Source organism: Aquarana catesbeiana, linkage group LG03 (genome assembly GCF_042186555.1).
Source record: "Aquarana catesbeiana isolate 2022-GZ linkage group LG03, ASM4218655v1, whole genome shotgun sequence".
Lineage (NCBI taxonomy): Eukaryota > Metazoa > Chordata > Amphibia > Anura > Ranidae > Aquarana > Aquarana catesbeiana.
Genome location: NC_133326.1, coordinates 287,152,232 through 287,179,871, shown reverse-complemented (window position 1 = coordinate 287,179,871; position 27,640 = coordinate 287,152,232). Strand labels below are relative to the sequence as shown.

The 27,640-nt window shown below is 42.5% G+C and overlaps 1 protein-coding gene across 5 annotated transcripts in view; it reads right to left on the bottom strand.

Annotated features, from left to right (window-relative positions):
* ATP2B1 (ATPase plasma membrane Ca2+ transporting 1) overlaps positions 1-27,640 on the bottom strand; it is a 327,368-nt gene that overhangs the window by 149,628 nt on the left and 150,100 nt on the right. For all 5 annotated transcript variants that reach the window (XM_073620194.1, XM_073620193.1, XM_073620195.1 and 2 more), the window contains 6 exons: positions 24,994-25,191; positions 22,183-22,437; positions 21,976-22,101; positions 13,829-13,966; positions 8,717-8,755; positions 6,804-6,959 (listed from right to left, as the gene is read on the bottom strand). In XM_073620194.1, the coding sequence (XP_073476295.1) occupies positions 6,804-6,959; positions 8,717-8,755; positions 13,829-13,966; positions 21,976-22,101; positions 22,183-22,437; positions 24,994-25,191 (912 nt within the window). The remainder of the gene's footprint in view (positions 1-6,803; positions 6,960-8,716; positions 8,756-13,828; positions 13,967-21,975; positions 22,102-22,182; positions 22,438-24,993; positions 25,192-27,640) is intronic.

Below are 27,640 nucleotides of genomic sequence, written 5' to 3'. Positions count from 1 at the left end.
TGGCAAAAAACTAAAATGTACTTCCTGTATGGGAGGGGTTATATGGGAGGAACCTTCTTACTATTAGTTGCCAGTGTCCAATCACCTAAAGGTAGCATATAACCCATATAGTCATTATTATGGTGCTCCATGTCCCGTGATGTACGATAAAGAAATTAAGTCATTCCCACAGACTGTAATTTGAAAACCCTAAAAGGCATCTTGGACCACATCCAAGAATCAATACAACATATATCTGATACTTCCACTCTCATACAAAGGGCAAACAGGGATGTGCTCTTTAACAGATGCCCTTTCAACTTTGGACCTTCCAATCTCATCACAACAAGTAGGAATTCAACGAAGGGCCAAGATTAATGTTACCGCAATGTTACTGTTGAAAAAGCAACATACATGCAGCAGCAATTTCTAGGAAGATCACAAGGCAGTAGTAGAAAATGCAGACTTCCAAATTAAGTGACAAAAAGTTTAAATATTTCCAAATGTAAGGACCCAAAAAAAGGGGAAGAAACTCTGCAAGCATTGATGATACTTTCATCTGCTTCTGCACTCCAAATACTAGGATATGACTTTGGCTATATTTAGACGATTTTTGTTAATACAATGCCAAAAAAAAAAAAAAAAAATAGGATTTTTATAGCAGCTTACCTGTAAAATCCTTTTCTTTGAAGTACATTACAGGACACAGAGCCATAGTAGTTACTATGTGGGTTATAGGCCACCTTCAGGTGATGGACACCCGCACACTCTAAGACAAAAAAAGTGCACTCCCTATATACCACAACCCCCCCCCACTGCTGGGAGTACCTCAGTTTTGTAGCAAAGCAATACCCGTGTATACCAAGCAGGGAGGAACCTCTGTGTCCCGTGATGTACTTCAAAGAAAAGGATTTTACAGGTAAGCTATAAAAATCCTATTTTCTTATCATACATCATGGAACACAGAGCCATAGTAATGCCAACTGAAGGGAGGGAAACACAACAAAAGTAGGGCACCAAGAGGCTAGAGGACTCATACTGCAGCCTGCAGCACACTACGCCCAAAGGCTATATTCTCATGACCTTTTACATCTACTTAGAACCTAGAATAGAATCTGGTAAATGTATGGACTGAAGACAAAGTTGCGGCCTTGCAGATCTGAGCCATGGAGGCCTGGTGATGCACTGCCCAAGAAGCACTAACAGCCCTGGTAGAGTGCGCTTTAATATGAAAAGAAGGAATTCTCTTTAAACCATAAGCTTGAACAATCACTTGACGAATCCATTTAGAAATAGGTGTCGACGCTGCCTGTCCTCTTTCAGGACCGTCTGGCAACACAAATAAAACATCTGTTTTACGAATCTGAGCGGTCACTTTTATACACCTTGACCGCTCTCACCACATCAAGAGAATGTAGTGACCTTTCTTTCGCAGAACGAGGTTCTGGAAAAAATGAAGGCAGAACAATATCCTGGTTTAAATGAAAACCAGACACTACCTACCTTCGGTAGGAAATTAGGATGAGGCCGCAATACAACCTGATCCTTATGAATAATCAAATATGGCTCTTTACAAGAAAGAGCAGCCAACTCTGATATTCTTCTTGCAGAAGATATGGCAACCAAGAAAATTAATTTTCCTAGTGAAGAGGACCAAGGGAATATCTCGTATTGGCTCAAAAGGCTGTTTTTGTAAAGCCAACAGGACTAAATTTAAGTCCCAAGGGTTCACGGGAGACCTAACTAGGGGATTAGGCCGCATTACCCCCTGAATAAAGTTATGAACCAGAGAGTGTGAAGCAAGTGGTCGTTGAAAAAACACCGATCAGGCCGACACTTGGCCTTTGATAGTACTCAAGGCCAGCTTCATTTCTAATCCCATCTGTAGGAATTCAAGATCCTACCTATGACATATTTCCTGGGGTGCCAACCCCTGTATTCACACCAGGAGACATATGCCTTCCAGACTCTATAGTATGTATGACTTTGGTTAATGCTAGGAAGCTGGCCTCCAAAGTAGAAACTAATGAAGCTGACAGCCCACGGTCCTTTAGAATGTGGGTCTCAATAGCCAAACCATTAAATTTAGCATTTATAAAAGGTAGGATGGAATACCAGACCTTGCGAAAGAAGGTCTGGCCACAGTGGTAGGGTCCAAGGGTCCCCCTACCGCCATCTTTATGATCTCGGCAAACCAAGATCTCCTGAGCCACGCTGGGGCCACATGAATCACCTCCTTCCCTTCTTGCTTGATCCTGCGAAGAAGGCGTGGAAGCAGAACAGGTGGGAACGCATAGATCAGTGAAAACTGATCCCACAGAAAAACCAAGGCATCTGTTCCGTATGCCATCGGATTCCTTGTCCTTGACACAAAGTTGTCGATCTTGTTGTTGAACCTGGGTGCAAACAAACCCCCCGTTTTTGACATATTGAGAGAAAGATGTCAGGGTGAATGGACCATTCTCCCGGGAACAATTGTTGGTGACTCAAGTAGTCCGCCTGCCAATTCTCTATCCCTGGAATGAAAAATGCTGATAGGCAAGGAATGTTGTTTTCTGCCCAAGATAGAATATATGATTCACCTCTCTGGGCCGCACGACTTCTCGTTCCCCCTTAGTGATTGATATAGGCCACACCTGTGGCATTGTCGGATTGCATCCTGACAGGACAATTCCTTAGTCTGCGCGTCCAGGCCTCGGGAGCCAGGTGTACTGCCCGAATCTCTAGAATATTGATGGGCAAGGTCATTTCTGATTTGGACCATTTCACTTAGATAGATGCTTCTTCCAGGACTGCTCCCCAGCCCAGAAGGCTGGCATCTGTTACCACCTTCCAGGTAACCAGTAGAATGGATGTTCCTTTTTGAAGATTCTTGGATATCAACCAATTGAGGCTCTGACGCACTTTGCGGGATAAATGCATTGGGAAGTCCAGAGCTGGGACCTTCTTGTTCCAAGTTGACAGGATACTGTTTTGCAGCAGTCATGAATGAAACTGCACATAAGGAACAGCCTTGAAAGAAGCCAACATCTTGCCCAATAACTCAAGTCAAAATAGAAGGATTCTTCTTTGTTTTGACCAACTGAATCAGTTCCTTTAAGGAACCGATTCATTCCTGTGGCAAAAATACCTTCTTCTAAACTGTATCTATGATCAGCTCCAAGTACTGCAATCTCCTTGATGGTTTTAAGGAGGATTTTTCTAGATTGAGAATCCAACCTAAGTATTCCAGGTAGCTGACTGCGGTGACCAAACTTTGGTTTAAGCAGGCTACCGATTGATCTATCACGAGTAGACCGTCTAAGTAGGCTAGTATCGTTATACCTTGAGCCCTTAACCTATCTAAAGGAGGAGCCAGGACCTTTGTAAACACTTGTGGTGCAGTAGCTAGCCCGAAAGGCAGAGCTACAAACTGGAAATAAAGATTTCCTACCTCGAAGCGTAGAAATTTCTGGAGAGCGGGGAAAATCAGCACATAAGCATCCTTGATGTTGATTGACGCCAGAAGTTCTCCCCTTTGTAAGATGGAGGCTACTGATCGGATTGACTCCATGCGAAAAGAACAGATATTTAAAAACCGGTTTAGATCTTTGAGATTTAAAATGGGTCTGACATCCCAGTTTGGTTTTGGAACCGTGAAAAGGTTTGAATAAAACCCTAATCCTTGCTCTTCCAAGGGGACGACCGATATCACTCTTTGAGACAGGAGATGATCCAAAGCTAGAAAGAGACTTCTTTTTCACTGAATCTCTGGGAACGTTTGATCTGAGAAAACGAGGAGATGGGAACTCTTGGAACTTTAGTTTGTAACCTAGAGAAATTGAGGAAGCCACCCATCCGTTTTGACATTGTTCCTGCCAGACCCTTGAAAACTGTAGAAGCCTTCCCCCCACTCGAGCAAGCGGGGGCGCACCTTCATAAGGAGGCTTTAGTATTTTGTTTTGTGGGTTTCTTCCCCCAGGTCCTCTTTTGACCCTGGGACTGACCCTGAGGTTTACCTCTTGAACCTGACGGTGGAGGCCGTTGTGACTGCCTGAGGCTGATGCCCCCGGCACTGAAGAAGCATGTTTAAAAGAAAAATGCTTAAACAGCTTCTTAACCGGTAAAAGGGAACTTTCCCATTAGAAATTATTTGGATATACTTATTCAGATCGTCTCCAAATAACCGTTCACCATGAAAAGGGAAACTGGCCAAGAGCTTTTTGCATGATGCTACGGCTGACCAATTTTTCAACCATAGGATTCTACGCACATGTACCAGCCCTAGCATGAGCCGTGAGGCCTGGAGAATAGAATCTTTCATAGCGCCTACTGTAAAACACAACGCTTCTGATACCCTGGCCAGATCCTGGGCCTGCTGATCAGGAATAACTGAGTAACTCTATAAAATGGTCCTTTAAGGACTGATACACTCCAACTGCTGCCAGCGCAGGTTGAATGACAACCTGCAAGCGAAATATAGTTCTTATAAAGGAATTTAAACTTCTTATCTGTTGGATCCTTTAGCATATGAGCATTGTCTACCGGACAAGTCAAATTCTTGTTCACAGAGGATAGAGCAGCGTCAATTGCTGGAATTCCCCATTTCTTATAGAAGTCTTCCTCCATAGGATAAAGTATTGAAAACTTTTTCGGAGGAAAAAACTTTATCTGGGTGCTCCCACTCAGAATACATTAGCTATCTTAGCCATGAATGGATAGGAAAGGCATGAACAGATTGGGTTCACTAAAGCCTCCCCAAACCATCGACTAACTGCGTTACTGGCAGTAAGAATGTGGAGGGGACCAATTCAGAGAGAGTCTGTACCAACAACCTTTCCTTCGAACCTGATACTTCCGGAAGAGGAGACATCAGCCTCTTCCTGGTCCTTTGAGAGAAAATCATCATCTCTAGCTCCTTGTTCATCAGCAAGAGGGTCCTGAGCAATGGACGGGGACCTGCTACACTTAGTCCCACTCTGGGATGCGATTAAAGCATCAATTTTTTGCTCCAAGCTTAAAATGGTTGAAGAAAAAAACCTCCTGTGTAATATACACAGGGGCTGCAGTGTTAAGAGCAGCAGCAACACCAGCCCCTTCTGATGGCTCACGCTGAACAGCCATATTAATCTCAGGGGAGGATGCCATCTTTACTGGGATGGATCTAGGCTTTTGTGTGACTGTAGAAATCCTTCTAGAGCCCTATTTTGAGGTGGTTTCCACCCCCCTTCCGACCATAGCCCGATGCAAAAAGCAGAGGTACTACCAGAAGGAATGCATCCACTGCTTGAGCAATAGTCCAGCTTTGTCACTGCTATTTATGCTCAGCCTGATGCAGTAGTAAATGTGTCAAAAGGAATGCCTGTGTCACCAAACCTCTTATATGCCACCTTTAACTCGTGTCCCTCCGCAGCTTGCAATAGCACAAATGGTGCCTTTTAAAACATACCTCCCGCGCTGGACATTGGAGGACCCCCCGCCTACGGCCCTTTTTTTTTTTTTTTTTTTTTTTTTTAAAAAGGAAGAGCTTTTGCCCGCACGAGCACGGGCTCCGATCCTATGGGATCCAGAGGGAAGAAGGAATGGCGAAGGGGGGTCTGGAAGCCACCGAGCGGCGTGCCGCTCGCAACTTTTTTCTTTTCCATTTTTGGTTGTGCTCTTTACTCAAGAAGAGGGGAAGAAAAAAAACAGCACAGGGGGACATCTGGTGGGGAGTGGGAACCCCCCCCCCCCCCCCTCTCTCAGACTTACCGGAGGTCTGCTGCTGGCCGGAGGAAGAAGAAACTGCTGCTTCCTAGATACAACGTGGGCTGAGAAACATGAGACGGTAAGTGCTCTATACAGCCCCCAGTGGTGACATATAGGCATGACAACATTTACTAAATTAATAGAGACATTCATAAGAAAATTTAAAAAATTTCTTAGAAAACTCCACTTACCTTTCCCACCGCAGGGTTTTCTGTGGTAAACAAACAGACCCCAATCTTCACCCTTCACAGAGGGTTTCGTTAAACCTTCAGGAGCTGGGGATCCTCGGGGAAACCCACAATCCTGGACCTGTAATGGCACCACCACCAGTAAAAACTTTATGGCCTTAATACCAAAAAGTACTGGATCCCGGGGTCCAGCTCTCTAAAAGGGAAGTGTTTACAGGCAATACCTCGTTTCTTTGGATACGAGGCCTGGGTACCATTCAATTTGGCCCAAAAAGACATCTTGAATGGATCCGGCTGCATGGCTAGCGACAGCAAGGATTGCTCCAGTGGAGCTCAGCACATCTTTACTCATGACCAACACCTTAGACACTGGCGAAAACAAAAAAAGGAGGTACTCCCAGCAGTGGAAGGGGTTATATAGGGAGTGCACTTTTTGTCTTAGAGCGTGCCAGTGTCCATCACCTGAAGGTGGCCTATAACCCACATAGTAACTACTATGGCTCTGTGTCCCGTGATGTATGATAAGAAAGTCCACCGGTATGTAAATATGGGAAGTTTAAACTCTGAAACACAGCTAATGCCTTAACTGACCATTCCCAAACAGGTCCCAAAATTCACTTAAAAATGGTCATAGCTGTGAAACTGGGTAAAGAATCCTTCCCTACATATAATACATCCTCAAGATACATTCACAAATGTGGGTACATTTTTCAATGAAGGCAGCCTTAACAAGCTATTAACCAAGATCTGTGGTAAGAACAAGTGTGACAATACAAGGTTATGTTTTCCTGCAACACAGGAGAACGAGTAAAAAAATAAATCAAAACATAATCCTTCAGAATGGGAAACCTCACTTAAAATAAACTGAAAAGCCCCAAAATATTACATGCTAATTATAAATATACATACCAGCTTTCCCGATCTGCACTGCTAATTTAGTAAGTTTGCCTTGCAAAACAGATTTTTCTTTCTTTGGCAAATGTGCTTTCTTTTTGTCTTCTCCATCTCCGCCATCTTCACTCTTAAGAGGCTGCATTTCCATTGCTGCACCATCCTGAGCTTTTGCTGCAGATAAAATAAGTAATAATAATAATCATAAACCCATATACACAGATTTACACCAAGACAACAGTGCTACCTGCCTATAGTAAAATGACGTCCTCTACTTTGTGGGGTGATATCTGAATGATGCTTGCAGCTAGATGCATCATTCAGATATCATTCTTTTCAGCCGCCGATTCTGTGCACGATAAGAACGATCATAGCGGCAGTGCCGCCGCTTGATCGTTCTTATAGGCAACGGGAGGGGACCCTCCCCTCCCGCCGCCATCCGGTGCTTCTCCGGGCTCTCCCGTGCCATCGGGGGCCCGGAGAATGAATCGGCCGGCGCCGGATGTTGACAATAGAGATGACTGGTGAACAGATGGTCACCAGCCATCTCTATGACCGTGGGAGGCACGTCGTTATGTCACGCCCGGGTACCCGGAAATAACCGAAGCCGCGATCGCGGCTGTCAGCATGAGATCGGTGAATTTTTTTTTCCGATCTCATGCTTTCCAGCCTAGGAGAGATGTGACCCCACATCTCTCCATATAGAGGATCTGCCACATAGATTCCTATTACAAGGGATGTTTACATTCCTTGTAATAGGAATAAAAGTAATAAAAATGTTAGAAAAAAAGTGTAAAAATAAAAAAATAATGAAGTAAAAAAAATGAAAATCATAATTAAAAAAAAAAAAAAAAAATTAAAACGCCCCTGTCCCCGGTAGCTCGCGCTCAGAAGCGAACGCACACGTAAATCCCGCCCACATATGTAAACGCCGCTCAAACCACACGTGAGGTATCGCCGCGTGCATTAGGGCGTGTGCAACAATTCTAGCACTAGACCACCTCTGTAACGCTAAACTGGTAACCTGTAAAAAATGTTAAAGCGTCGCCTATGGAGATTTTTAAGTAATGAAGTTTGGCGCCATTCCATGATTGTGCGCAATTTTAAAGCGTGACATTTTAGGTATCTATTTACTCGGCGTAACATCGTCTTTCACATTATACAAAAAAATTGGGCTGACTTTACTGTTTTGTTATTTTTTAATTCATGAAACCATTTTTTTTCCAAAAAAAAGGCGTTTGAAAAAATATTGCGCAAATACCGTGGGAGATAAAAAGTTGCAATGACCGCCATTTTATTCCCTAGGTTGTCTGCTAAAAAAAACATATATAATGTTTGGGGGTTCTGAGTAATTTTCTAGCAAAAAAAATGATGATTTTTACATGAAGTAGAGAAGTGCCAGAATAGGCCCGGTATTGAAGCGGTAAACATTTTAAGTCTGGTTTTCAAAGTGTTAGGGATTCTCAAAAGATTGCCATTTGTTCGTTCCAGATATAACTCACCACAACAAATAATATTTTGTTACCAAGGGTTGTGGTACGCTACAGTGCACACGAGTCTGGGGCGCAAATGATCAAATGCGCCACAACGTACGAAGAAGTCTAATGTGGGCTGCTGTGCTTGTGTTACCACAATGCAAAGGTGTGAAGAAGCCCTAAAAAGGACGGACAGTCTTCACCACGGTATGGAGCACTGGGATGACCGCTATTTATAGCAGTTCCCTTGCCTCAGATATGGGAATAGAAAAAAAAAAAAAAAAAAAGAAATTAGTGCACCTGTAGAATTTTTGTTAAAGGTGTAGTTATTTAATTTACATTTTTTTCTTTTGCACTCAAACAGAACACAAGTAGTTTTGTTTTTTTATTGAACACCTGTATTATGCAACTCAAACATGATTCCTATTTAAAGCAGCGTTAAAAAATTAAAAATACCTTTGTTTCGATTTTCAACTGTGCCATCTTGTTTTTTGCCTGAAAAAAAATACACACACGAGTTTAGCTAACCATATAAATTGGAGAAGGTACAGATAACATCTATGAAAAGCATAAATGCATATAAATAAAAAGGGGGGGTTGATGTCTTTTGTTTAATGTCTTGTTTCCCCCAGCATCAGCCACCACTGCGCAGGAGTCTTCTGGAAGAGAGGAGGGGGTTTTCTCAGCCAAGCAAGCCCCACTGCTTTTATGCCTGTGCTTAGGGCAAATGGATTCCACAAAGTCAATGCTACATGAATCATCTGGGAAAACAATTGGAATCGTGCAAGAGAGGACTTGTGTCCTGGCACCGTAGAAGGTGCACAGGCATTAGAGGGGGGAGGAAGGGGCTCCTTCAGGTGTACCCGGAGCCACGCACAGAGGTAGAGTGCCTGGGAAACATCAGGGAGTTCAAGGGCTGCAGCGCATTCAACTTGGAATTGGTGTCCCAGCCCCTGTCAGCTTGAATTTCTCCACCACGATACCAAGGTCCTTGTTGTGCCACTACACACTAAGGCTCCCGGTCCATCGGATGTCATCCGGAACACCTTACTTCTAACAGCCCTCATTGATCCTCTGTAGTGGGGGATCATGGGTCTCTGGTAAGCGGCCACTGTTTACCTGTGGTGGATCAAGCACTATTCCTTTTACAGCAAGATTTTTTTCGTTGACCAGAATTTGTATATATCACATGGGCGATTTATTCTTTGCACATGGACTTAATTTTATAATTTTTTATTAAGAAATTTATGGTCTTACTTTACTTTGTTATCACTTATGTTTCACTTTATTTCATTGTTCATTCATACACGTTTAAGGACTATTGTGGATTGGCGACCATTTGCCAGGACACAAGTCCTCTCTAGCGCGATTCCAATTGTTTTCCCATTTGTCTAGACTGTGTTTATGTTACATAGTGGAATTGCAGCTCAATTTAGTTTTTTGTACACCTTACCAAAGCGCAGTTTTTTTTCCCTTGTTCCATTTACATGAATCATCTGTCCTGCAAAGCATGGCGACATGCATGGATTTGGGGGGGGGTTGCTTTGAATATTAAAAATTAATTAAAATAGCATTTTTGGATTGTGGTGCTCAGATGCAGTGTACTCCCGCTTTAAGAACCTGTTACTATGGAGGTGACAGATCCTAAAAAGGTGATATACAGAGCAATGCTAGTGCTCAGAGTGGGGCATTTTGTGCTGGAAAGCGGTCATGAACGTGACTGCTTCACACACAGGGTTTACGATTGCTAGGATGCCTGCTTCATACATATGATTCATCACTGGGGCAATTCAGTGGTTAAATGTAAACAAAGGGGTAAGGATGCTAGATATTACTCAAATATGACAATGTTCATATTTTGGCAAAGAAAAACACATAGGAGGTGGACCTGATGGAGAACTAGTCTCAGAGGTGCCCATCACGCTCCACTCACAAAACTTCACGCCCACCCACAGTAATGTCATCACAAGCAAGACAGACCTGATGCGGAAGTGATCTTTCTGTTGCCCATCAAGTTCAACCCACCCTACTACAAAACTGTGTGATCGGCACAGTGGCCGGGAAGGAAGATCAGTAACATGGAGCTGCACTGAGGGCAGAGCATCTAGTATGGACACTATGGCCCCAGCGCTATCACATTTGACAGGTAAATGTATCTGTCAGAAACCCAAACAATTTGGTGCGGAAATGCAAGGGAATTCTAAAGAGCATCTAAAAATACTTTTTATCCCTTTAAAAGGGATCTCCAAGTTCACCCCTAAAAAAAATAAAAAAAGTCAGCAGCTGCTGACTTATTAGGGCACTTACATGTCCAGGCATCCAGCAGTGTCCTCACCTGAGCCGCTTCTTCAATCGGCTATCGGGTGTTGGCGCTGCCATTGTGGTTTCAAAATAAAATCAGTTTCACCCCATACTGACGTCAGAATGGGGAGCTTGGGTTATGCAAGCCCTACATGGGTCAAATTTCAAAAAGATTTTTGGGATTGAAAATTGTACGTCCGATGGTGCCACTATTGTTTTGATCAATCAAGCCTTAAACTTCACTTCATGTTATGGAAAAGAAAAAATTTTTCTTTCCAGGTCACAGCTCATGCGCACTTTCACATTTCTCGCACGATTCTCCCATCATTATTTAGAAATTCATTTGCTTTTCAAAAAATTTACAACATGACCCATCAAATTTGATGGCTGCACGAAAGTCGGCTGTTGCTGCGGCCCCACTAATGATTGAAAATCCCACCTTTTGAATAATTGGTAGATTTTCAAACGAAAAGTCGCTCAGAATTCAACATGTGAATGGCTGTCCTAATATACACAAATGCCCTCCAAAGTGTTAATTTTGCTCTAAATCCGTTAATATCCGCACATCTCAGACCAGAAAACTGTTACTACACAATCAGCTCATAGACATGGGTGCTTACTCATAACACATGCCCGAGTTTGTAGTGCCTCTGGCTAGTTTCAAAAAGCATTTCGATCATACAAGCAAGACCATGGACAAAGTACATCTAAAAAGGCAAAACTTTGTTTTAGTTTTGGATAGAGTGGAAAGAAATTAGAGCCCATGTCAGGTTTAAGAGCCCTTGCACACTGGGGCGGGGGCGGCGTCGGCGGTAAAACGCCGCTATTAATAGCGGCGTTTTACCGTCGGTATGCGGCCGCTAGCGGGGCGGTTTTACCCCCTGCTAGCGGCCGAGAAAGGGTTAAAAACCACCGCAAAGCGCCTCTGCAGAGGCGCATTGCCGGCGGTATAGCCGCGCCGTCCCATTGATTTCAATGGGCAGGAGCGGTAAAGGAGCGGTATACACACCGCTCCTTCACCGCTCCGAAGATGCTGCTAGCAGGACTTTTATTACCGTCCTGCCAGCGCATCGCTCCAGTGTGCAAGCCCTCGGGGCTTTCACACAGGAATACATGCAGCGGCACTTTCGGGGCGGTTTGCAGGCGCTATTATTAGCGCAATAGCGCCTGCAAACCGCCCCAGTGTGCAAGGGCTCTTATTGCTGTCTGTGCCCCCGTTATGGAGATTGACCCTCTCTATATGATTTTTCCCTTGTAACAGCAGGATACGATTTACAGAAAACTTCTATTGTCAAAGGGATAAACGTGGGTAATCAAATTGTTAGATTACAGGTCATCTGCATGAAGTGTTATAAGTTCTTCATAGTTTCCACAAAATATAAAAAATGTACTAGGCACATTGTCCTGTGGAGGCGTTTTCGGATGTCATGTAACCAATTCTGGAGAAAACTTACAAAGAAATCTAAAAACCAAAGTGCATTTTTTTTTCTCCATTTAACAAAATGACTGGTGTGCAAACTTTGTTAACAAATTGTTTTAACAGATATTAGAACAGTCTCGTTTGGTACCATCTGTCCAAAAAAATGGATAACTGTGTGCCCACTCAGAAACAATTACTTTTTTAATAGATAACGAGCTAAATCATAATCATTCTTAATATGATCCACAGTCAAGAATCTAACATAGGAGCAGGCATCTGTCATGTAATGCTCTCAAATTTTAAGTCACTTATCACCATGGCAACATTCTAGTGCCAAAAGGACACACTGTAGGACTTAAAAAAATCCAATGTCAACATTCCTCATATGCTACCAACAGACCTTTCATGGGAAATTACATCTGCATGCATTGTGCATATCCGAAGTAGAGTTGCTTTATTAACAGTAGTCACTGTGCATTTTAAAAGAACTGACATTCGTTCTTAGATTTACTGTACATGGCCAATTCTCAGAAGATGAAAGAAATCTATTTTGTGCACATTTCAACCACAGCTAGGTCCTGTTCTCACCAGATGTGGTGGGGTAAAATACCTTCTTGTGGTTTGCACTAAAAACATGCAACGCATGTAGTACTTTTTTTATGTGAAGGGGGTTGCACTGCAAACCACATCGCAACGCCGCCGTGAACAGACATCTATTAAATTGACACACGTGACATCTCTAAAAGTTCTGTTTAAAAAAGCCAACTCTGATGCTACTTCACCACTGTGTTACAATGTAAACCAGATGCTGTGTGTTGATCAAGGATCACTGGTGTGAATGGGTTGTTAATTTCCTTACAAAACATTCATATCTAAATAAACCAAAATCTGCAGTGCATTTAAAAGTGCAAATTACTACAATTAAACAAGTTTTTTCTTTTTTTTACAGAAATGTTCACTACGTTACATCTCCTAGCAGATTTAAATCACTTGTTTCCAGGAGGCAGGAATAAAAGGATGAAAGTAGGAGCACACAGAAATATGTCTTGTGCTCGACCCCATCGATACATATCCTAGACAGGAGCTCTTATGTTGTGCAAGTGTATCTAGGTATTACATGAATTTCAAGCTCTGCCCACTTATCACCACCCAATGAAAGAACAGAAAAAATTATGACAATTTGTAATGCAATGGAATTGTGCAGATGACTGAGCTTTCCCAACAATGCACCCTTCTGGCCTGCAATAAAGATAAATGACATATGAACATTTTTACGTAATTATATTTTGGTCAGCTTGGACCCATGCAACCATGAATTTTTTTTGTTATAGGCCTGACTGTTATCACACCTGGCTGATCCCCATGGAAGTGATCTCCACTAGCTCCCGGGACCCATTCTAAGTGGTTGCACTTTTGCTTACTAAATACAGAAGGTTGCCCACTTGGCACAAGTACCATTCAGACAAAAGAATGCAAAGCGTTCTGCCTGGATGAGGTGGAGGGGCGTGATGGTCACGATCGCTACCTTTAAATTTGAGAACGCTCTGAAATCACTGAGATGGTGCAAAAAATGTTCAGTAAGCAGCAGGGCAGCCATTCAGTGTGGGACTGAGTAGAGCTCAGTGTAGTCATGAGTGCCTACTTTTGCACCTTCCAGGGAGATTGACCCAGTATGGTATATGCATAATTACTGTGGTCCAACATCTTGGGTTTTTGTTGCCAAACACAATCCTAACTGAAAAGTGCAACAATGGAATGATAATCCAGAAAAAAAAGTCACATCAGTAGAATCCATAATTAAAGTGCTGATTTTGTTGAAATACTTTAAAATTCCTTTAGAAACATACTTTTCTTTTCCTTTTTTTCTTTTTCTTTCTCTTCTTCATGTTCTCCAGCTCCAAGTAATGTAAAAATAATTCCAGTTTGGGAATTCACTCCAATTGCAGTGACAACCATTTTTCCTGAGCCCTCCATAACGTGCGTTCCTATGAAAATCATATAAGCAATGCATTAAACATGAAAGTTCAAATTTGCTTAAGTTTCACTCTGGAGAAAACTATTGTTATGGAAAATACTGACAAAATCTGAACAAGGGATCAAGGGAACATCACAGCAGTTAGGCAGTAGTGAGTTGTGGGTTGGGGAGTAACACTATAAAGTACAATGCAAGAAAGTTATATTGCTTACTCCAATTGCCCCTTTCCTGAAACAATACTTAATCGCCTTTCCTTCACTCCCACATTATTCTGTAAAGCTGCCAGCTGAGTGAGGAAATTACCCAGTATTTCCAATTATGGAAGAGCGTGTGACCCACTACCCTTCCTCTTACACTTGGTCCAATGCGGTCATATGAGGGCAAGCATCCAAAACCCTATGTAAGCTCTGATGAATGCAACTTTGAGCTTACACAGGGCTTCCTTTTCTTGTTTCCTGAAGCTAAAACGAGCAACAGAGAAACCAAAGCAAATACAGTGGGGACGGAAATTATTCAGACCCACTTAAATTTTTCACTCTTTGTTATATTGCAGCCATTTGCTAAAATCATTTAAGTTCATTTTTCTCCACATTAATGTACACACAGCACCCCAATAATGACAGAAAAACACAGAATTGTTGACATTTTTGCAAATTTATTAAAAAAGAAAAACTGAAATATCACATGGTCCTAAGTATTCAGACCCTTTGCTCAGTATTTAGTAGAAGCACCCTTTTGATCTAATACAGCCAAGAGCATCTCTGGAGAGACCTAAAAATGGCTGTCCACCAACATTTACCATCCAACCTGACAGAACTGGAGAGGATCTGCAAGGAGGAATGGCAGAGGATCTCCAAATCCAGGTGTGAAAAACTTATTGCATCTTTCCCAAAAAGACTCATGGCTGTTTTAGATCAAAAGGGTGCTTCTACTAAATACTGAGGAAAGCGTCATACTTAGGACCATGTGATATTTCAGTTTTTCTTTTTTAATAAATCTGCAAAAATGTCAACAATTCTGTGTTTTTCTGTCAATATGGGGTGCTGTGTGTACATCAATGTGGAAAAAAATGAACTTAAAATGATTTTAGCAAATGGCTGCAATATAACAAAGTGAAAAATTAAAGGGGGTCTGAATACTTTCCGTCCCCACTGTATGTGCTGCTGGGGTGGGGACATTAAAGAATAAGTATATTTCCAGGCAATGAAAATCAATGGTGCATGCAACTTTGCATGCAGAGATTAAATTGGCTAGGTTTCCAAGTTGAAGAAAAATGTTTTTGTTTTATTTAAGTAAAATCTGTTTTATGGAGTATAGCCCAGGACACCAGCTTCTCTTAAGCTGGAAATAGATGAATCAAAATTTGGCTTAGTTCATCAGGAATCAACATTTTTTCCAATGTTTGGCTGTTCCCATTCAAGGGGAGTTGACCTAGTGATCAACGCCTCTCAATTGGGAGGGTTGGAAAATGTGTGATCAGCTCACACAGCCCATTGGATGCAGCACTGAATTCTGGCTGCAGAGAAGTCCCACTGCCAGAATACAGTAGAACAGCAAGGAGGATTTCTTCATCCACCGTGAATGTGTGGATGGGGGAAATCAGATTTGGAGTTTTATTTTAATCAGATCGAAAAACAAATCTATGGCCAGCTTAAATCATGACTGGGTAATATGCAGATACCTTCAGGTCACAAAAAAAATAAAAAAAAGTAGGGAAATTTCTTTAGGATGCTTGGGAGCAGGACATAAGAGAATAATCTAATTGAGGTAAAAAGCAGAGGCCTTCGTGGGGAGAAAAAAACACTTTGTGCAACACTAAGAAGGGTTCCTTACAAGATAAGCCTCTCCTCGAAGATGTGATTGCAACAAGAATGGCCACCTTACGGGTACGACTAGACACAGAAATACCTAAAAAATGTAAAGAGTGGCTTCTGCAGAGCCAAGAAAACCACACTGGAGTCCCAAAGGGGACAAAGGAAACCTGACAAAAAAGTGGCATGTGGGCTGCACCCTGAACAAAGGCCTTCAGAGAGTGGGAAATCAGAGGTCTCTGAAACCAAATGTGCAATGACAGTCTGTTTACCCCAGGATGTCAGAATGTTGAGTTGCAATGTCCTGGAGAGCCACTGGGCATATGACAGAGCCTTAAAAAGACAACCATGAGACAACCCTCATGCAGGCAAAAACAGCGCTTCTTTTGGGCCCAGAGAGCCAAGGCTTAAGAGGAAAGGGGCAGAAAGTTATTTGACAGAGTGGTGTCTAGAGTCAAGCCCAGATACTCCCATCCAATCTGAGAGGGTCCAGCAATGACTGATTACTAGTCCAGATTGAGGATCCCCCTGAAGCTCAGAATTTGTACAATTTGATGGATGTCAGAGGTCATTGACTGGAAAGACTAGTTCTTCAGCAGATAAATGTCGGGGGCGGGGTACAAATTGGTAACGCTGGCCGTTTACTGCAAACATTGATGGTGTTGCTGTAAAAAAATCAAGTGCAAAAACATAAAAAAAATAAATAAATAAAATATAAAATAAAAAACATACATCACTTTTAGGGCTCTTTCACAAGGAGGATCCGTATGTCCGTTTTCATCCTTCCGTTTTCGGATGAAAAACGGACATACATGTATCCCTATGGAGCGCCGGATGTCAGCGGTGACATGTCCGCTGACATCCGACCCGCTCCGATCCAAAAAGTGTAACGGAGGAAAAACCTACTTTTCCATCCGTTATCGGATGACGACGGACTCTGCGGTCCGTCATCATTCGATCCCCCATAGGGGACAGCGGCGCTCTGACAGGTCCGTCGCTGCACAGTATGCAGCGACGGACCTGTCATCTTCCTGCTCAGCGGGGATCGGCGGAGCGATCCCCGCTGAGCAAGCGGTTGTTCACAGGGCAGATCATCACTGATCCGCCCCCGTGTGAAAGAGCCCTAAGTCTCTTAAATCAATGTGTATAAACATGTCCCCCTGTTCATCACCGCTGTGTGCTACACGTTACAAATCCTCCACAAAAAGTGTTCAGTGAACCACCACCTCTGTAAGAAGTGCCCGCTCACCTCATTCATCAGACCCACTACAGAGTCTGATGAGCCTAATCCACTTCTCTAGATATCACCATATTTCTCATTTCTCCTTCTCATGGATACAATCCTGAGTGGTTAGTTTACTTATCCTCTATATAGTTACCATGAAATAAATTGGGGGGGGGGGGGGGAACCATAGTGCTCTCTGTATACCATTTATTCACAAAAAAAAAAAAAAAAAAAAAAAAAAAACAGGATAAAAACCTAACTTACAAACTTTAAAAAAACAGGCAGATCAAATACTCAGCTCACCACTGATGCTGGAATATTGAGACGTCTCGGGGTTGGCTCTTCCCACCTACAGTATTCACGTTATGCCCTATTGGGCTTCATCAGTAGGCCTACTGATGAAGCCCAATAGAAGGGCGTAATGTGCATAGGTGGGAGGAAACGTCTCAGATATTCCAGCATCAGTGGTGCGCTGAGGATTTGATCTGCCCTTTTTTTAAAGTTTGTACGTTAGGTTTTTATCCAGTTTGTGAATAAATGGTATACAGAGAGCACTATGGTCCGCTAGACTGAACATGGGGGGGAGGGGGACCCTTTTCATATGTACCCAGCATAAGCAAGAGCATAGTGTCAAGGGAAGCTACAGTATCCTTTAGCTTGGGTGAAATCTCAGCAGTAGGTTTGTTATCCTGATTCGATTCCTTAGAGTGCAAAAGATCCACCTTCAATAGCTACACCCTCCTCAGGGAGACCATGTCTGGCTCAAGGACAAAATCAAAGAGTAAAGAGGGGAGGCTTAAGGGGCACATCTGTGGCTGCTGTCTAGGCGAGAAAGTCTGCTCATGAAATCTTATGTTGCAGAAAATTCCTCGCCAGATAGGACAGAGCAGCTGGAAGACCACCCAAATGACCAAGCGTGAAAGGCAGGGTCAGGAGAAAGGGTACTAGGGTCCTGAGCCGAACTACAACCTCCAACTGGAAGGATGAACAAATGCTTTCAGTCTTAAAAATTGGAATGCAGTGAAATCTGGGGGTCTGCTGCAAAACAAAACTGGTAAATCAGTCAGTAGCTTGCCTGTGCCCTCTGGGGGCTTATAAGGGCACCCTGGGATCAGTTGCGGAATTATAAGGGTCGCTGAGATCGCCACGGCAACCGGGCCCCTTGTTGCAGGGGGCCCTTGAGGGCCCCCTGTACTCTTCGATAGGAGGAACGGCAGGGGCGGCTGAAACAGAGCTCCCCAATCGTCAGCCAAACTGTAATCAGCACTGACTATGCAAGAAGCTTGTCAAAGTGAAAGCACAGTGTGTGCTGTGCTCTTTGTCTCCCCCTACAGTGCAGTACCCAGCAGGAAGAGCTAAGGTAAAGAAGGGCTGCCTTTTTTTTTTTTTATAAGACTATCTACTGTATGTGTGTTTATATGTGTGCATATGTATGTGTATGCGAGTGTGCGCATGTGTGTATGCGAGTGTATGTATGTGAGTGTATGTGACTGTTTATCAGTGGAGGTGCGTCCATAAGGGCACACAGGCACCGCCCCCTCCCTCCAGCCACCCCCTCCCTCTATAACCAATGGATAGATTCATGCACAGCATGAATCTATCCACGGCCACCGCTGCCACCCCCATATTTAGGTGTCTGGCCCCTTTTCGGGCGCCTGAATTACAGCAGCGGGGGTGTTTTTGAAGCACCTGATTGGAGCCATAGGCTCTAATAGACGTCAATAAAGGTGAACTTCGAGTAAATTGCTTGGCGCTCACAGTCCACCCAGGTGTTAGAAAAGCAAATTAATATTCACCTTCCTCACACTGAACCGCCTTTCCGCCAATCAGGTGTGCGGGTCTGTTACCCGTCATCTGATTGGCAGAAACGATAGGTGCGGCTATTGGACGCCTATCAGGAGGAGGGGAAGGGAGATGAGGACGGCAGGAGACGCATGAAGGACCCCGTTCGTGGCCATCACCTGCTGCCCCAACGAGACAGGGTAAGTTCTGGGCAGAAAGCGAGCGGGCGGGGAGGGGGAGAATAATCACAGTGGCAGACTTCGATGGGCACAGTGGCTGCAATTGATTTTTTTTCTAAGTTTCTCAGTTTGCTTGCGCCTTCCTAAAAATTTTGAGCACCAACCGCCACCGGATATATATATATATATATATATATATATATATATATATATATATATATAAATTTTGGTATATGCTTTTAATCCTGACCCCCTATATGTGTACAATCAGAACCAATTTTTTTTATTTTTTGCTTATTCATAGTACCAGCATTTGAAAGCCGGTAAAGAGGCAATATGTTGCCTACTGACCGCCTGTTTTAAACTCTTGCATGCAGTTGCGGGATAGTGATGATGCATTTAATGCACACAGTTGCAGAGTGGTTGCAGTTCTGCCCCATTCACCTAGGGGTATACTTCAAGGGTGCCCTGCCTGGAAAAAGATTGAGAAACACCGACCTAGAGGAACCCATCTCTTCATTTTCCTCCTGCAGCTGCTAAATGCCCGTGGGAGGGAGAGGAGGAGAAGCTGGGGGGAAATGGAGAAATCGATTCCTTTATATGCAGCCACCCACTTGTGACCAGGCCCTGTTCCACCATCGGGCTCGGAAAAAAGAGCCCTGTCCGGGGGTCAGGGGGGCCCTTCATGATTTCTTGCATCGGGGCCCTGAAGGTTCTAGTTACGCCACTGCCTGGGATGTAAATATTCAGAGGGCTGCCACCCTAACTCACCAATCAAATGCAAGAATTAGGGCAACACCACCTTCCTGGCTTCGCCCTCCACAACGGGCACACACTCATGAGTATTTAGGGATAGGGCTCTGCAGCAGGTAGAATAAGGACCTGGACCTGCAACGCATCCTGTGGCTACTCAATGATGGCGTATAGCAGGATCCAGTGCATGGTAGCAACATTACAGGCAGATCCCCAACTTCCATTTAACAGGGTCCAAGTACGGTCCCCAGGCTTTGCCCAGGAGTCAACTGAGCTAAGCTTGCATGAAAAGTCAGTGACTATGGTGCAGAAATTATGTTGAGAGAAGAATCAACTTGGAATACACAAAGAAAAATACCTCCATTTAATTTAAGGCGGTAAGCTTCTCTCAGTAGAATAAAGCGGAGCAGAACACTAGCAAATAAAAAAACTGAAGCTAGCTGGGAAAGATTATATGGGACTGCTTTCTTTTTTTTTTTTGCCAGTGTTCAATCACCTGTAGCGGTATATGACCTAGTCATAAGGATTGAAAGAAGCCTGTGTCCTGTACTGCACAATCAGGAAAAACAATTTGGCAGCTACATATAGGAAAGTAAATTGCACTTGCTGGTCTTTAGGAAGTATTGAGTGAACCCGGGCCTCACAGATGCTACCAGGGAAAGCTACGTCACTAGTGCCTTCTCTGGGGACCTCAAACTGAGATGTAGAAAAAAAAAATTTTTTTAATTAATGAATGCTTTTCCCCTGATATTTTACGAAACTAAAATCTCAGGGAAAAAAGCCCCTTCAATTTTTTTTATTTACAGATCTGGTACAGAAGTCATCGATGGGCCAGCACATGGAACCAAGATGGAGCCTGCCACCAATGGCGATTTCTTCAAAAATCACGAGCACTGCCAGCTGATGGATTAATACACATAAGCAAAACTAGATGCTGGGTACTGCGTGCTGAACACTAAGGAGAACTCTCATAGTTTAAAGGATAGGGGTTAATGCATTTGGGCAGAGGACTTGGTGCTTAGGGGTTAATGTACATGGGCAGAGGACTTGGTGCTGAGGAGTGGGTGCTTAGGGGTTAATGTATATGGGCAGAGGACTTGGTGCCGAGGACTGGGTACTTGGGGGGGCTAATGCACATCAGCCCATCCATATTGTGTGATTAGCTTTGACCAATCACAGCTAATCACAAAACAGACTGAATGAATCAGTTTCATTCAGTAAAATGCTTGCTTATAGCAAAGTAAAAATGGTGATTAAATACCACCAAAAGAAAGCTCTATTTGTGTGAACAAAATGATAAAAATTTAGTCTGGGTATAGTGCTGCATGATCGTCATTCAAAGTGCGAGAGCACTGAAAGCTGAAAGTTGGCCTGGGCAGGAGGGGGATAAATGTGCCTGGTATTGAACTGGTTAATGAGGGAATCTGGCTGCGACTCAGCGGCATCACAGCTGGCTTTCCACAGCGCATGCGTGAGTTGCACTACGCTTTGTAAATTGACCCACAGGGTTGCAGGCAGGAAGAGGTGGGAGAACTTATGCTCCGATTGTCTGGGAAGTCAGGGCAGAAGTACAAGTGGGTACCTGCTAAAACTAGGTAACTGCCCCCTAAAAACAGGGGGAACATGTTCCCAAAGGAGAACTTATCTATTAACATTCATTCTAGGGAAGGTGATCATGGAGAGGTCAATATGCATACACTGCAGACTGGTTACTGAAGTAGCAAAGCTCATACTCTACTAGTGTAAAATCTGGCTAGAGGGTTGTATGCATTGGAGGGCCTACCTCACTGCTGCCATTGATACTGGTAGTTGAGGTATGTGTGCTTCACATATGGAGAGGGCATTAGATGTTGGAGGTTCAACATTTATAATGAAGCTCAGTTGAGCTTTAGACTATCAGCTATGTCTGGGCTATGTACTAACCAATGTCTGCAAGGAGGACATGGACACTGGTCAACATGCAGTTTGTGTGGTGGACAGTGGATACCCGTCAGTGAAAATTCTCTGGAGGGGACACTGGAGATTGTGAGTGCTGGATATATCTCACATGCAATAGGCCAAAGTGGGTGCTGATCTCACTGCTACAGCATTTATGGTTCAGATAAATTCAATACTGGAGGCAGAATTCAATAAAGTGAAAGCAGTATTTTAACATCATAAACTCATTATATAAAATAATCTGAAATGCAATCTGTTTTTATTAATACGAGAGATCTTTAAAATCCAGAATGAGAATTAATTTATGGAACAAATGGTAAAGAATACCAACCAGAAAGCAGTAGAGGGTCTTTTTCCAGATTTTTCTTAACCTGATCGGATTCTCCAGTTAATGAACTTTCGTCAATTTTAAGATCATTTCCCTGAATTAGTACTCCATCAGCAGGCAACAGATCACCTAAAACAAAGACCATCTGTCAAGATCTAGACAAACAATAAGTTTCCATGATTAAAATCATTTATGATGCAAAATATTTACCATATTTTATTTGTGCAATGTCTCCAACAACTATATCAGCCACTGGAATTTGGATAACTTGGCCTCCACGGACAACTGTAAATTTTTGCTCTTGTTCAATTCGGTTCTGCAACCCTCGGAACTGTTTCTCTTTACTCCAGTCATTAAAAGCGGTTACTAACACCACACATACAACAGATAGAAGGATAGCAGCTCCTTCAATCCAGCCTGCCTCCCCTTCCTCCTCTTCAGCAGAACCACTGGCTTCTCCACACACTGCAAAATGAAAACAAAAACAAAAAAAATAATAATATGTAACATGGGTGATATTTAAGAAAATAAATTCAGCACAATTTTAACATAATCCAAGTGCTGAAAGTTAGCCACATAATGTACACAAGTATAGGCAAAACATTTTAATAGTTTGCCATCTGTCAGTAGTGCCCGAGAACCGATAGCTGTTCACCAGAACAAGAAGAGAGAAGTCTTTCCAACAGGGACTTCTGCTCTGGTTACAACTGTGCCTGTGTTTTGTAGGCATTCAGTGCCACAAGTCCTCTCTTCCTGGCAAGTAGGGCCACATAGAAGGTAATGGGTGTAATCTCCTAGCCAGGAGACAAGGACAGAGCTTGTAGACAAGCCCCATAACAGTAAAAGCACACTACAAAAAAACAAAAAAAAATCACCTCTGAAGCAAAGGCTATTTCACAGTACATGCAGCTGGAAAGGTCAGGGATGCATTGATGACATACAAACACAAATGCAGCGCTAAAGACTGATGAAAAGTCCCAATGTAAATGGATGACAGTCCAATGGGTGTAATAATTCACACACAAAGTGCTGGTAAGGATCTGTCACCAAGAGGGAAAGTTCACACTAACTCTTACCCCAACAAATGGACTACTTAATCAAAACCTCCTAGAATGGGAAATCATTCTATCACAACAGTGCAGGAGCTGCTCTCCTTTGCACATTCATACGACCTTCCCGATTTCCACTGTTATTCAAAATCCAAGTCACACAAGCATTTCTATAATAAGGCTTACCTATAGGTACTGTAAATATCTCCTAAACATGCACCGTTTAGGAGATATTTAATGTATAAGCAGCCAATGGCTTCATTGGCCACCCGTGACATTTCTTCAGAGCCCTGTGCCATGACTGGCGCCTCCCGCACGCATGCGCGGGAGTGATGTCACACGGCTTCGGCCAGTCACACAGCCAGAAGGAAGGCGGGTAAAGATGGATGTGGCCTCCAGCGGTGACTAGGGCTTTGTTTGCGGGCAAGTTTCATACAATGTGCTAGTATGCGATGCATACTAGCACATTATACCTTTACTTTCCAGGTAAGGAAAAAAATAAATAAAAAAAGGCAGCGCTTTACCTCTCGCTTTAGGGCCTTGTTCACACCATGGTGCAGAGGTCAGTTTTTCTGCACACGTTCTGCAAAGGCACAAAGGAAGACGTGTATGCAGTTTTCTGCACGAGAAAAAAAACAGACATGACAGCTACCATGGTGTGAACAGGGAACATAACTGACGTACATGAAAACTGATGTAAACTAATTTCTCTGCAAGTGAAATCCGCACAGTTTTCATGTACATATAGTGTGAACGAGCACTCAGATTACACATGTAAAAACATGCCGTAAATAGCTATGCTAATTCATATTCTTGCTTGTGCAATACCTTTGGCAACTTTACTCCAGATAGTCTAGGAGTGAAATCAAATTCAACAGTGGGCCAAAGACTGGACTAAATTTGCAAGAAGCCATGTTATATCGAAGATTACTTTAGTCCAAAAAAAAAAAACTTACATCACTGAGGATTGGCAGTATAGTAAATTTACAATATTTACCCCCCCCCCCCCCCCCCCCAAAAGGATCAGTGAAGCATCTTAGTCATTCAGCTGTAAAATTTTGTGCAGAAGTATAGCCTTTATCAATAGGAACCTCAATCAGGTTAAGGCCTCGTGCACACAGGTGTATGAATTTAGGTTCCAAATACGTTGTATTTCTTCTGTCAGAACTTGGCAGAAAAAAATGCCTCTAAGGCAGGCCATACATGGGTCGAATTTCGAAAGAATTTTCTTTCGAAAATCTTATCTAAGAATTTTTATTCCTATTTTGCACCATTAGTGGGCTGTACCAACAGCTGATTTTCATGCAGCAATCAAATTTGAGTAATCAGACATGTTGGAAATTTTTAAAAAAACTAACAATTTTCTAATCAATCTCATGCAAGAAACGTCATCAAAAAACAAATGCGCATGTGCAAGAAAAGAATATTCCCGGAAAGAAAAAAAAAAAAAAAGATTCCCAGCCACGAAAATTCTTTTCTGTAGCAACATGAGGTGAAATTGAACGCACAAATTTACTGATTTTCAAAAGAAAAAATTCTTTTGAAATTCGACCATGTATGGACAGCATAATGCTGCGCATGTAGACACAATTATGCACGTCATTGAGTGTAAATGCATTCTAGCGGTCAGAGTAATAATTTATTCTGGCCATTAGAATAAGTTTACATGCGTATGGCTGTACATTACACTGATAAACTGCACTTTGAAAGCAAGGAAAGGATTGGGGCATTTTTTAAAAATTTTTTAAGCCCCTGAACTCTAAAATACTCCTGTAAATGACACAAGATGCATATGCACATTAAATACTGTCAGGGGTGTAAAAAAATAATAAAATTAAATGCCAGGAGTCTAACAGCGATATTTTCTGCCCACGTGAATGAGGCCTTTGGTTTAAAACAGGCTGAAGGCCACAAGGAAGTCCAGACATGCCTGGATTAGAAAGGCCGGTTATACAGAGCAATCAATACTTACAGTCATTTTTTTCACCAGGAGGTCGGTAAAAAGAAAGGCCTAAAGATATTATGGCTGCTATTTCTAGAATAATTAATGTTACATCCTGTAATGCTTCCCATACTAACTGAAGAAACGTTTTTGGCTTTTTAGGAGGTATAAGATTCTTCCCAAATACTTCTTGCCTCCGTTCAAGGTCTGCCAGATTTCCACTCAAACCTGCATTAGAAAAAAGAAGGGAATAAAATTAAACAAAATTTGAAAACCCAGTATCATCACATGGCAAAATTTTAGCATGGCATTTGCACACAATATATCGCATATATGTAAACGTAACACCCCGACATATTCAGATAATAAAGATTTATTTTATTAAACCTGAAAAAAAAAAAAAAAAAAAAAAAGGAATTTCTTTCTTCTAATTAAATATGTATAGAGAAAAAAAAATGCTACTTTCCTGGTTTATGCTAATCCAAAACATTCAATACTTTGAATCACTGAGCCAGAAAGAGTACACAGATCTGTTTACTGTTCTAAACAAAATGTTTGTTCTGGGACAGCAACTCAAAAGTATCGTTTCAAGACAGCAAAGCCACTATTTTCTATATCAGAACGGGCTTATTTTAAAATTTAAATTAAATTGGGGACACATACTGACTGTTACAAGAAATTGTCTAATCATCTCCAATCAAAAATAACTGAAAAGTGGAGGGATTAGAATAGGTTTAGATTTGTGTCAATATCCCCTCAGGTACTGGGCATAACGTGCCCAGATTACTCCTAAAAAGAGCACATACGAAAAAAAAGAGGAACCTGGCTTTAAGAAGGTAAACTATAATGCTCACTGCTCCAAATCACTAGTGTGTGTAGATTATATACAAGTATAACTAGAGTTGCTTCCCCCCCCCCTCTTTTTTTTACCAAAAATATATAGAATACATATTGGCCTAAACTGAGGAAAAAATGTGTTTATATTTTTGGGGGGTATTTATTATAGCAAAAAGTAAAAAATATTACTCATTTTTCTAAATTGTCACTTTTTTTGTTTATAGCGCAAATAAAAACCGCAGAGGTGATCAAATACCACCAAAAGAAAGCTCTATTTATGGGAAAAAAAGGACGTCAATTTTGTTTGGATACAACATCGCATGACCATGCAATTGTCAGTTAAAGTGACGCAGTGCCGAATCGCAAAAAGTGCTCTAGTCAGGAAGGGGGTAAAATCTTCCGGGGCTGAAGTGGTTAATGGGTGTTTTACATGCAACATGTGCTGAGTTAGTGTAGCGTATTTAAATGGTCTGCTCAACAGACTAAAATGCTACCAAAGTATCGCTTACCTTTTTAATTTTTGGACTGCACAAAAATGCATGGCATTTTGCTACCATGCATTCTGATTGACTTAAAACGCAAGTGCCTTAAGGTGTGTTGGGGTGCAATTATGAATGAATAGCACCAACTATAATAGCACACAGGTTTTTGTATGCTATGGAAACACAATTTTGCATGCATATGTGTACGGAGTTTAAGACCCCTTTTACACTGGGGCGCTTTGCAGACGCTACAGCACTAAAAATAGCGCCTGCAAAGCGCCCTGAAAGAGCCGCTGCTGTGTCTCCAGTGTGAAAGCCCTGGTGGCACCGGGCAGTGCTATGCGCTGACTCCACCACGCCACATGTGACCCTAGTACACAGGTGTTTGTATTTTGCCGGCTATTTTTTCTTCATTTTTTTATCCTGTAGTATTGCAGTTTCCACCTTCCTTTTAATAAAGGCTTCTTTTTTAAATGTTATTTCACGATTGGAGTCCTTTTTCTTTTATCTTTTGGCTTTGGGTCAGAGTGTATGTTGGTCTGTTCCCGCTATACTCTGCGGATCCCGGAGGTATCGGATACTTACCAGTCCCCGCAGAGGGCCTAATCTGCCTGTGTTTATGACCTCGCTCTAAAGGGGGTCCATCTGTTCCGGTAAGGGTTCCCACTTATATATGTCACTTGATTTGTGATTTTTTTCATATTTAGCGCAACTTATTTTTGACGATGGGCAGAAAGGAATGTTCCGTACCTAAGTTAGAATATGGTTCACCTCTCTCTGCGAGACACTTGGTGCCCCCTTGGTGATTGATATAGACCACAGCTGTGGCATTGTCGGATTGGATCCTGACATGGATCCTGACAGAACAATCCGGTAACCTGAAAGTCCAGGCCTTCAGAGCCAGACGCAGTGCCCAAATCTGTAGGATGTTGATGGGCAAGGCTCTTTCGGTTCTTTACCACTGTCCCTGGACAGTTGTCTTTTCTAGCACTGCTCCCCAGCCTGAAAGGCTGGCCTCTGTCGTTACCACTTTCCAGATAACTGAGCCAAAAAGTAGCAGCGCTAAACCCACTATAAATATAAAACATGTACCAATATGATTAAACAGTGTGCAGTATATAAAATAAGACTAATTTAATAAAAGTCCATCTTTGTAAATAAACGTGCTCAAACAATTGACCGGACTGTGAGTGTGAGTGTGATTCAGTTGGTTAAATTCATCCTCCACCGCACCACCAGTGATAAACACACAGAATGCTCGCTTACCAGAAGGCAAGCTATAAGAGCTTGCGACCTATACCCGGCCAGGGCCTTTATTCAATGGGGAACCAAACGAGTGGATTTCAGGAAAAAACCCT